The 12,566-nt window shown below is 42.1% G+C and overlaps 1 protein-coding gene across 1 annotated transcript; it reads left to right on the forward strand.

Annotated features, from left to right (window-relative positions):
• Positions 1-594: 594 nt before the first annotated feature.
• Positions 595-10,888, forward strand: LOC129737752 (uncharacterized protein K02A2.6-like). Its single transcript, XM_055728914.1, has 3 exons — positions 595-897; positions 9,025-9,465; positions 9,632-10,888. The coding sequence occupies exons 1-3, from the start codon at positions 595-597 to the stop codon at positions 10,886-10,888; spliced, it is 2,001 nt and encodes a 666-aa protein (XP_055584889.1).
• The last annotated feature ends 1,678 nt before the right edge of the window (positions 10,889-12,566 follow it).

A 12,566-nucleotide genomic window follows, 5' to 3' on the forward strand; every position in this document is an offset into this window, starting at 1 on the left:
ATTAAGGACTAAACTTCCTAAAATTTAAATAAATTGAACTAAATTTAAAACAGGTTACTTTATTAAAATTTGCATTCGTTCCACATCACTCGCCACAAGCGGTAGTGTTTCGTTGCTCCTGCTAGTGTTCCGTAAATAGCATAGTGTGTGAAGAATTTTGCCCTGATCATCCGGATGTGTGTTCCGTTAGGGCACTCTGTTATCCGATATACCCGAAAGTGATAAAGTTTTGTGCGCGGCATCGCAGAAGACCATCATCAGCCGAAAACAAAAGGCCCCGCTGTTGTATACGATTGCCAGCCATCAAGGTCAATCGTCATAATAGACCGATAGGAAACCACGTTGTTCGTTCGAAACAGTTGTGTTAGAGTGGTTCGACCAACTAGGGTGGCTCGAAATATTTTTTTTGGTTTTTATACTTTTTTCCAAAAAAGTTTTTTTTTCTTTTTGGTTTTATTTATATCTTTTATTTATATTTTCCTTTTCTTTTGTTCTTACTATATTTTATATTAATTTTTTTTATCCTTTTTTCTTAAACAAAATTTTGTTTGAGTTTTTTTTGATAAAGGTTTTGACTCTCCACTCTTGCCCGTTATGTCGGAAAGCAACCGACTAACGGATGACGGCGACGAGGAAGGCATGCATCCTCCTTTTAGAGAGGACGATCTCTCCGAAGAATATCTTTTGGAACAACAGTCTTCCCAAAATATCATCATTCAACCGATGTACCTCTCGGACACGGAAGATACTCCTTCCCCCCTCCCACAGACCCCTTACCCTCAAGTTCCCTTTGTGTTTGGCAATTCCCCACCATCACCAGCCCCTCAAGAAGTTAACGAGCTGCCTAAACCGCCCCCTCGCCGTCGGGTTTACCAACCTGAATCGACGGGGCCCTGGGTAGTTTATATCCGGTCCAAAATGAACGGGAAATCACCTAATGTGATTTCCATCGCCCGAGACCTCGACAGATCTTACCCTTCCGTAATCAGCTACCAGCCGATGAGACCGCACAAGATGCGCATTGTTGTTGGTAGCCTGAAGGAAGCAAATGCCATTGCTTGTGACCCGAAGTTTACGATCGAATACCGCGTATACGTTCCCGCTCGTGACGTGGAAATCGACGGAGTGGTAACCGAAGAGGGTTTGACCGTCGATGATCTTGTGAATTCTGGGGTTGGCCGATTCAAAGACCCTGGTCTTCCCACGGTCAAGGTGCTGGACGCGCGTCAGTTGAAATCAGCATCAGGCGAGGGGGAAGAACGAACATTTTCCCTGTCGAACTCCTATCGCGTTACCTTTTCCGGCACTGCACTTCCTGATTACGTTGCGATCGGGAAGGTTCGTCTACCTGTGAGACTTTATGTGCCTTCGGTCATGTTCTGCCAGAATTGCAAGCAGTTGGATCATACGGCCGCTTACTGTTGCAATCAGGCACGCTGCTCTAAGTGCGGGGAGAAGCATGCGGAAGCTTCGTGTGAAATACAAGCAGTAAGCAAGTGTTTGTATTGCACAGGCGAGGAATCTCATGCTCTCTCGGCGTGTCCGAAGTACATATCGCGCCGGGAAAAAATCAAGACTTCTTTGAAAACTCGCTCTAAAAAATCATATAGAGACATGCTGATGAAGTCTTTGCCAATCGTCTCAGAGAACCAGTTTGGCCTTCTAAGCGACTATGAATCCGAAGGGGAGGATCCATGTGAAGGAACATCAGCTGGGCCATTTGTTAAAAAAAATGTTTCACAGGCTCCAAAAAGGAAACGCACAACTAACACACAACCCCGATCAGCTGCCAGCAAAGTTAATAAAACCAAAAATCCTCAAAGTGGGAATAGTAATTCTACCCCTCCTATTCAGAAACCTCCGGGTTTAAATCCCTCCCCGAAGGACTTCCCCCCACTTTCGAGGAAGTCAAAACCCCAGACTTCCCTTCAGAATTCAGGACCATCAGTAACTAACAAGGATGTAACAATTCCCAGAGAAACTGCATCTGATCCATCGTCGAACAGTTTGCCCAGCTTTTCGTCTGATGGTAAGATGAAATTTTCGGAAATTGTTTCGTTCATCTTGGACTTTTTCAGTGTACCAGCAGGTTGGAGGACTATGATTAATATGTTTGTACCTCTTTTGAGAGAAGTCTTGAAAAAGAAAGCTTGTACTATGACCCTCATCGCAGAAGCAATTTCTTTTGATGAATAACTCGTCCACTGAGGTAAGAGAAATTGTTTCTGTATTGCAATGGAACTGCAGAAGTATTTTACCAAAATTAGACTCCTTTAAAGTATTGGTACACAATTTGAATTGTGATGTGTTCGCCTTATGCGAAACTTGGCTCTCTCCAAACACTGATTTCAACTTCCATAGCCACAATATTATTCGCCTGGATCGAGATGGGCAAAGAGGGGGTGGCGTTCTTTTGGGGATCAAGAAATGCCACTCTTTCTATCGTATTCCATTACAACCATCTCCGGGTATTGAAGTCGTCAGTTGCCAAGCTAGAATTAAAGGCCAAGACCTTTGCCTAGCCTCGGTATATATTCCGCCAAATTCAAGCGTGAGCCGGAACCAATTGGCGAATATTATTTCACTTCTCCCAGAACCCCGGTTAGTTCTGGGAGATTTCAACTCCCATGGCGTGGGCTGGGGTAGCTCACGTGATGATGATCGTGCTAACATTATTTATGAGCTGTGCGACGACTTCAACATGACTGTCTTAAACAATGGGGAAGTGACTCGAATTAATGGATCCCAATCACAGCATAGTATTTTAGACCTTTCTTTAGCTTCTTCCTCTCTGAGCTTGGATTGTACGTGGAAGGTAATCCAAGACCCTCAGGGAAGCGATCATCTGCCTATCAATATTTCTATCACCAGTGGTCGTAGTCCACCTGAAGAGATCAATATTCCTTATGACCTCACAAAGAATATAGATTGGAAAAAGTATGCATCAGGTGTCATTGAAGCCATCGACTCAACGGAAGAACTGCCTCCGGAGGCAGAGTACAGTTTTATGTCCGGAACAATTGTGGACTGTGCAATCGGGGCACAGGTCAGACGGAATGACAATTCGACGATACAAAAACGACCTCCCACTCCATGGTGGGATGGAGACTGCTCACGTGCGCGAGGAGAAAAGTGCAAGGCGTTTGTTGAGTTTCGCAGAACTGGATTGCCAGAGAAGTTCCAACGTTACTTGTCCTTGGAACGCAAGTTTAAGAACTTGATCAGGGGCAAGAAACGTGGGTACTGGAGGCGATTCGTGGATGGGTTATCTCGAGAAACGTCTCTGCACACGCTTTGGAAAACAGCTCAAAACATGCGAAATTACACACCTTCGAACGAAAGTGAAGAAAGCTCGAGTCGTTGGCTGACACAGTTCGCGAAAAAGGTCTGTCCGGACGCAGTACCAGCTCAGAAAAACTATCGGGATACAGAGAATAGTTCCGAAACGGAGGATCAATTCTCGATGGTCGAACTTTCACTTGCGCTCTGGTCATGTAACAATTCAGCTCCCGGACTGGACAGAATCAAATTCAACTTGTTGAAGAATCTGCCAGATACCGCTAAAAAACGCTTGTTGAATTTATTCAATAAGTGTTTAGAGATGAACATTGTGCCGCATGAATGGAGACAGGTGAAAGTTATCGCCATCCAAAAACCGGGAAAACCAGTTTCTGATTACAATTCGTATAGGCCGATCGCAATGCTCTCGTGTCTCCGGAAACTGCTCGAAAAAATGATTCTCTTTCGGCTGGATAAATGGGTTGAATCAAACAATCTCTTGTCAAGTACACAATATGGATTTCGTAGAGGCAAGGGTACGAACGACTGTCTAGCATTACTTTCATCAGACATTCAATTGGCGTTTGCCCAAAAAGAGCAGATGGGGGCAGTATTTCTGGACATCAAAGGGGCATTCGATTCGGTGTCCATAGAAGTGCTATCTAGTCAACTTAACTCTTGCGGACTTTCACCAATTTTGAATAATTTTCTTTATAACCTGTTGTCTGAAAAAATCATGCATTTTAGTCATGGAGAAACCAAAGTTGAACGAATTAGTTACATGGGTCTACCCCAAGGCTCATGTTTAAGCCCCCTGCTATACAACTTTTATGTCCGAGAGATCGATGCTTGTATGGCACAAAATTGCACGCTAAGACAGCTTGCGGATGACTGTGTTGTTCATATCACAGGTAAAAAAGGCACTCAAATTAAACCTCCGTTACAAGAAACTCTAAATAATTTATCACATTGGGCCAGGAACCTAGGCATCGAGTTTTCGCCTAGTAAAACCGAGTTAGTAGTTTTTTCAAGGAAGCATTCCCCTCCTCAAATAGAGCTCCTTATGATGGGTAGAACTCTAACTCAATCTCTTAGTTTTAAATATTTGGGTGTCTGGTTCGACTCTAAATGCCTCTGGGGAAAACATATTAGGTACTTGACACAAAAATGCCAAAAGAGAATAAATTTTCTTCGAACGATTACTGGAACCTGGTGGGGTGCTCATCCACAGGACCTCATCAGGTTATACCAAACAACGATACTGTCGGTCATAGAATACGGAAGCTTTTGCTTTGGGTCCGCCGCGGATACCCACTTGATTAAACTAGAACGAATACAGTATCGTTGTTTGCGTATTGCCATGGGTTGTATGCAGTCGACACATACGATGTGTCTCGAAGTACTGGCGGGAGTAATGCCGTTGAAAAATCGGTTCTTCGATTTATCGCTACGTTTCCTAATTCGAAGTGTTACTATGAATCCTTTGGTGATAGAAAATTTGGAAAGGCTTATGAATATTAATTCGCAAGTAAAATATGTAAACAATTATAAAACTTTTAGTCAGTTAGAAATAAACCCTTCTTTGTTAAATTCGGACACGAGTCACTTTTACCCGATCAGTAGTTCCTTAATAAAATTCGATCTGTCCATGACCGTTGACATCCGTGGAATTCCAGATCACGTCCGACCCAACGTCATTCCTTCAATCTTTGCATCAAAAGTACGTGAAATTGACCCTACAAAAATGTTCTTTACTGATGGTTCTAGAATCGACGGCGCGACTGGTTTCGCAGTGTATAATGAGCGCTTTGAAGCTTCTTTCAAGCTTCAAGAGCCATGCTCCGTTTACGTTGCCGAACTAGCCGCAATTTATTGTACCTTGGAACACATTCGTACTCTGCCCGTAGACCACTATTTCATCTATTCGGATAGTCTCAGCTCCGTTGAGGCGATTCAATCGATGAAACTGATGAAGCGCTCTTCCCATTTTTTGCTGGAAATTTCAGGGATATTGGGCGCTTTGATCGAAAATTCGTACAGGATTACCTTAGCTTGGATCCCGTCTCATTGTCTTATTCAAGGCAATGAGAATGCGGACTCATTGGCTAAGGTGGGCGCGTTACAAGGTGAAATCTTTGAGAGAATAATAACTTACAATGAATATTTTTCAATACCTCGCACTTTAGCGATTAACGCTTGGCAGTCTAGCTGGGACAATGGCACAAAGGGACGTTGGCTCCATACGATTATCCCTAAGGTTCCGACGAAGGCATGGTTTAAGCATTTTAACATGAGTCGCGATTTCATTCGCGTGGTTTCTCGGCTCATGTCAAATCACTGCCGGCTTGACGCGCATTTGTTTCGTATACAACTAGTTACAAGCAATGTTTGTGTTTGTGGGGATGGCTACCACGACATTGATCATGTTGTGTGGACGTGTGAACGGTTTGATCGATCGAGGGCTTGGCTACTGGATACCCTTAGGGCCCGAAGTAAACTACCTGGTGTTCCAATTCGAGACATCTTGGCAAACTTAGATCTTGAATATTTGTACCCTATATACAAATATCTTAAAATGTCTGAACTGGTCGTTTAGTCCTCTTCCCCTCTGTCTGTACTCTATCTAATGCTCTTTTCGTCTATTTATTAGAACAAACTTTCATCCGACGGGTCCTACAACACCACAAAGAAGGCTGGCCAGGAAGTCGAAAACCCTGAGGTAGCTATCGAAACCACAGCTACAGGAAGCCACCACCGGACCCTAACGGAAACTGTTCTTGGAAGTGACCCCAGTTAATCCCCTTTCCTTTCCTATACATAGTTAAATTAACAGTTGAGTAGCCGCGACGATTACGGCCCCCCTCTTACTAACCCAAAGTTAGGAAAAATACTCCCGGCACATAAAAACTTTATAAGTAAAATGCCTAATAAAACCTTTTGTAAATAAAAAAAAAAAAAAAAAAAAATTAAAATTTGAAAGAACCGACTGCGAATGAAAGGAACTGATTGTTTTGATTATGTAGTTTGTTTACTTTCAATGCAGAGGTGCCAGCTGTCCTGATTTTTCGGGATTTGTCCAGATCAATATGTTTTGGACAAGGGGGACAACGTTATCTGAACTGTCAAATTGCAGGTTCAGGCATATAAATAAAAAGTTTGACAGCTTGCCGAAACATTGTACAACATTTAGAACAGGTAGTGTATAAATTGATGCAAAGAAAACGTCGGGGACAGTAACGTTCGCACTATGACTTACACAATGCAGCAATTCAACTACATCTATTAAACTTGTTTTGGCCTGCCAGCTGTTAAAAATTCGGTTCCCCCTTCACCACATCCAACCCTCGTCTTCTTTTCACCAACTTCAGATCACCTTTTTTAATGCTTCTTGGTCCTGATTTTCGAGAGACCGTCCTTATTTTGCAAAAAGAACTGAGTTATCCTGATTTTTGAAAAATGGTCCTTAAAATGTACTGAATGGACAATTCATGGACAATTCAATGGTTCGCAAAAATAAGTTGAATAATGAAAAGATCTTACAAATATAATAAAATAGATGGACAATTTAATGCGGGTGATAATCTTCGGTAGATGGAATCCAAATAGTCAATTTCGTTGAAATAAGCCAGCCATGATTTAGCTCGCTACAGTTGAAAAAGTTAAATCGTGTACAGTATCTTTGTTGCATCTATATTTATGCAACAGAGCTTCATAAATATTATGTCTATCAATCTTGTGGTGGCCTGAAAAATATTGATTTTTTTTCTTCGTGGTGTAATGATTTTTGATCAAACCACCTGGCATCTCTGATTCACGTCATGTTTGACAAACGTATTTTATAAGACCAGGTGAAGCAGATCTAACCGTATCGAATCGACCAATATACAGCAGACCTAAATTAGAAATGCATAAAAAATTGGTCAGTATTCCTCATAACTCAGTTTCTTGGTAAAACGAATGGCAGGTTTATGCAATGATATGGATGGTCTGGAGTTTGTATTTAAAAAAAATGACACTTCCTTTATGCCTAGTTTTGCTATGAAATCAATTCTATACCAAGTTTTGCTTCGATTTTGCTGTTAATACCTAAATATGGTCTCATCTTGCTGTCACATAAAAATATATGATACCTTACTAATGCCAAAATTTGCTCTCACACAAAATTAAGCAGCAAAATATGCTATCAGTATGCTGTTGACACCTTATAATGGTCTTAGTTTGCTATCAATTTGGGCATCAAAGTCTGCTCGGGATGGTATTTCTCCACGAATGGGTTTCGAACAAAATTTCCCCGGATCTGCAAGAGCAGGTGCTGGTCGTGACATCGTTGCCTCACGTTTTGCCCTCCATGTAGTGATTGGGGAACGGAGATGTATGTTTCTAGCATTGTGTATATTGGAGTTTTTTTTTCGTTCTGCGGAGGAATCCATAAGTCGTTGCGAAGGAATACCAGCTGGCATTCTTTTCCACTTCAGTTCCGTGCGAGTTATCATTAGTGGACCGCCAAGACGGATGATGTTTCGAATAGATTTGTGTAAGTCGTTTTGAGCCGGCAGCTGCTTGACCGACCTAAGTTGTTCCGGATTGAATGTGCTGTCGAGGGAGCTGCACTTTCGAAGATGATTTCTAGGCGACTCGACGTCTTCTTGTTCGTGATTGCCTTGGCCTCCGTGTTTGAAGTTTTGCTGTTTGAACGCTGGCCTATTGTAATTTCGAATCCTGACGGGATGACTTCAACTTCGTCGTATCAGTATTGCTCTGCGACTTCCTTCAGCTCTTGGTGGACCGTGCGCGCTTTGACTTGACTACAATCGCTCTGCTTAGTTGCTGAAGTTCGAAGTGGAGCACGACGATAAACGGACCCTGAAGAACACTAAAAATGTTTCCGTTTGCAAGTTCTACAAAAGAACCTGTAATAGCGACAAAATGTTTTGGTTAGGAGAAGATTAAACATCACTAACCTGATAGATTTTTTACGGTTGTCCTGATTTTTGACGAAACCACCTAGCACCCCTGTGCTGAATACGCAGAAAAAAATCGAAAAACATTTGAAAACGTTATGAAATGATTTTTTTATATAAATAAGATAATCTTAAAGTTATTTGCGTTTAACTGACGTTTCAGTCACCATCCGGAAGAACGCTTAAGCATTCTGAACGCATGTAAGATATGAATGCTTTGTAATTTCGGTTTTATCAAAACAGACAGATTTGTTCTAAATCCCTTTCTAATTTTGCTGTTGAAAAATTTATCAATAAAGTCACAGAACAACATATAAAAAAATTATAGTAAATTGATTTTTATGTTCTTTTGTTTTTATTTGGGTGGAGTACCGATATACCGTTCTGTAAGAATCCAAGTTTAATATCTGCATTTGCAGAATGTGCCCTCTAATAGCCCCTTGGAAATTGGTAAATTGCCAATGTACCTTCCTATTGATGATGACATCAATCGATCATTGAATGATGATATGTCATTATGTGCGTGAAGCATTACATGCATCCTACTCACACACACGAGGAATCATATATGCATATGCATGTCGTCATCATTCGCCTTGCCGTCGTATTCATACGCGCATTCGGCGAACCTCCAGTTAGCAACCGAACACGCACCGTGCCGCATGTAGTGTCACGTGAAGTCTCAACCGTTGTCCGATAGAGCTCACAAAAGGAAACGCGCCGTTGCAGAGGTGAAGTGATTCTCGTAGGTAAGTGAGTAATCTATTTGCGGATTATTCCTTAGGGGCATCCTGAACCCACACTGTTGAAAGCCGGAATGCCGTGGGAATGGTCCCATGAATGTCAACAAGCGTTTAACCGGTTCCGGGAAATTCTTCAATCCCCGCTGGCACTCATGCACTACAATCCAGACCTGGAAATAATCGTGTCGGCGAATGCATCGCATTACGGTATAGGAGCCCGAATCGCACACAAATTGCCTGATGGTCATGTCAAGGCAATTTGTCACGCTTGTCGCAGTCTCACCCCAGCAGAATCCAACTATAGCCAAATCGAAAAAGAAGGCCTTGCCTTAGTTTTCGCCGTTACCCGTTTCCACCGGATGATCTTCGCAAGACGGTTCACCTTGGAAACCGACCACAAACCACTTCTGTCCATCTTCAAACAAAGGCATTCCTACGTACACGGCGAATCGGCTATAACGGTGGGCACTAACCTTACTCTTGTATGATTTCAGCATCACGTACATCAATACAGCTTCGGGTATGCCGATATTCTCTCCAGGCTGATTAACAAGCACACTCGGCCACGTGATTGCACCCATCGAGTTGGAAGATTGTATGAATGAAATCGTCAAGAAATTTCTAGAATTTCTTCCAATCACATTCAAGGTAGTGCAGCGAGAAACACGATGCGACGAAATTTTGCAGGAGGTTTACAAGTTTGTGCAGCAAGGATGGCCATCGAATACATCTGACATTTGCTCCAAATTACAACCATTTGTACAACGTCGAGTAAGTCTTTCCAACGTTGGGCAATGTCTTATGTACGGAGAGCGTCTAGTGATTCCAACCAAGCTGCAACCTAAAGTACTTCAACTGCTACACAAGGGGCACCCTGGTATCGAGCGAATGAGGTCAGTCGCCAGAAACTATGTTTATTGGCCAGGGATCGACGATCAAATAGCACAACGAGTCAAGGCTTGCATCGAGTGCTCTAAAGCAGCAAAAACCAACATCAAAACGAATCTGCAAAGTTGGCCAGCAGCTGAGCGACCGTGGCAGCGCATTCATGCTGACTTTGCTGGCCCCGTCGATGGATTTTTTTTCTTAATCGTGGTAGATTCGTACAGCAAGTGGCCCGAGGTTATCTCGGCGAAACGAATCTCTACCGCTGCGACACTCAACATGTTTCGAGAAATCTTCGCCCGGCATGGTATGCCGGAAACACTAGTGACCGACAACGGAACCCAGTTTACTAGTGAATGCTTTGAACGCTACTGTGAGTCCAATGGCATTTTGCACCTGCGTACTCCACCATACCACCCACAGTCGAATGGGCTCGCCGAACGGTTCGTCGATACATTCAAGCGAGGAATGAAGAAAATAACAACGGGGGGAGAGGCCCTTCGTGAAGCTATCGACACCTTCCTCCTGTGTTACCGCTCTACCCCGTGTCGAAGCGCGCCTTCTGGTAAATCGCCTGCAGAGCTGTTGGTAGGCAGGAAGCTGCGTACCGCACTGGACTTGTTAAAATCTTCTGCACCACCAACACAGTCCAACCATTCTGCACAGGAGGCTCAATTTAATCGGAAGCATGGTACGAAGTCGATCAACTACGATGCCGGGCACTTGGTTTGGGCAAAACAACATCGAAACAATGCCTGGACCTGGGAAGCTGGCCGAGTCATCGAGCGTGTTGGCCATGTCTTATACAACGTCTGGCTGACGAATGGCCAGAATCTAGTGCGCTCACACTGCAACCAACTTCGTAAGCGAAACTCTCCAGACCAGCCCGACCAGCAACAATCTTCGGATTCAGTTCGCCTACCACTTGACATTCTGTTGGGTTCCTGCGGAATGAATCGAGCTGAAACCGAATCCACAACACCTGCGCCGGAAAAAGGTTTATTTCCGAGAATCAACTAGCCAACCGGAAATGGATCACTGTCAGCTGTTCAGTCATCAGGTGTACGTCGTCGTCGTTCTACAATTCCCCAAAACGCTACTTCTCAACCAGAACAAGTGCAGCCTCGCCTCTCTTCTCGCGTAAGAAGAGCACCCATGAGGTATGCACTAGACCGCTGCAAAAACTGACTTTTTGCTCCCATGTGTTTTTTCGATTCCTTTTAGCTCTCCAATCATCTCTGTTAAATATAAGATGATTTGGTTCATCCCTGAATTAGCGCAACGGGTTTTAAATTTGTATGGAAATTAGTATGGGGAAAGTTTTTTTTTGAGATTAAAATCGCTAGGGAAGCGATTTTGGGTTTTATGCAAAAAATAACTTCTTCAATGGGTTACTGTATTCTTAAACTTCAATTTTTACTAAGGTTACTTTCAGCTAGATGCTACCAGAAAAAAGTTAAAGCAATTTGTAAAAAAAAAATCATTCATAGTAGATCAACAGTCAAAACTGTCAGCAGCACTGGAAACCTGAACTTGCATGCAATATTCCTAGATGAATTCTTGAATACAAGCTAATGCGTGGCATACACAAAGGCGTTTTTAATCGGGTAACGCAGATAGAAAAAAACTGCAGCACTATGTAGAAAGTAAGATACAAACTTTTTGAGATTATTGGAGATACATGGTGATAGATGTGGTGAAACGATCCCGAAATTCACAACCAAGTTGAAAAATAAGATTAAGTAACGCATGTGGTATACCTTTGCATACCGCGAGCGGTCAAATGACGGCAAACACTTTCCCCTAAAACTCTCTTGTTTCTCGACCGATTTCTACAAAGTTTATAGTTTTGGAAACTCGTAATGTGACTCAAATACGATTTTCAAACAAAATTTAGCTACAATTATTTTTCTCAAAGTTATTCAAAGTCAAAGAAAAAAAATTAGAAAAACAGGCTTCGGAAAAAGGCTATAAATCAGTTATTAAGTACTCGGAAAGAATTTCACTTATTGCCTGAGAACGCTGCGCTCCAGTGCAAAGCCAAATCTAGGTGCTAGAATAGTCTCAGAAAAGGCAGATTGATAAAAAGCAAAAAAAGAAACAGCTACCTTTGAAAAGTCGTCAAAAATTCTGTGTTTTAGAAATCTAAAGATGCCAAAATGTCAATTACGTCAAATTTCCAGTTCACTTTACAAGAATTTTCTACTGTAACGAGAACAGCTTTGGCGGTTGGTTGGTTTTTTACATTTTTAGTGGCCGTGATCTTAAGAGATTTTCAAAAAATATTTCCATATATGTAACATATAGCTTCTAACTTCAGCGTTCTCAGGCACTAAGTGAATTTTTTTTTCGAGTAGTTAATAACTGATTTCTAGCCTTTTTTCCCGAAGCCTGTTTTCCGTTTTTTTTTCTTCAACTTTGAATAACCGTATTTGAGTCACATTACGAGCTTTCCAAAACTTTAAACTTTGTAGAAATCGGTAAAGAAACAAGAGAGTTTTAGCGGAAAAGATATGACTGCTCGCGGTATGAATAGGTATATAAAAAATGTCGGTATGTTTAGTGTTAAATTTGCAATTGATCATCTGAACTTCATTTTTGGGTAAATTTAACACAATACACACAGTATTTGTGAATTAATGATAGAAAACACGATAAATAACGCATTTTTTTGTTAGAAAAAATCAACTTTAATTGT

The sequence above is a fragment of the Uranotaenia lowii genome, chromosome 1 (genome assembly GCF_029784155.1).
Source record: "Uranotaenia lowii strain MFRU-FL chromosome 1, ASM2978415v1, whole genome shotgun sequence".
In the NCBI taxonomy this organism is placed as follows: Eukaryota; Metazoa; Arthropoda; class Insecta; order Diptera; family Culicidae; genus Uranotaenia; species Uranotaenia lowii.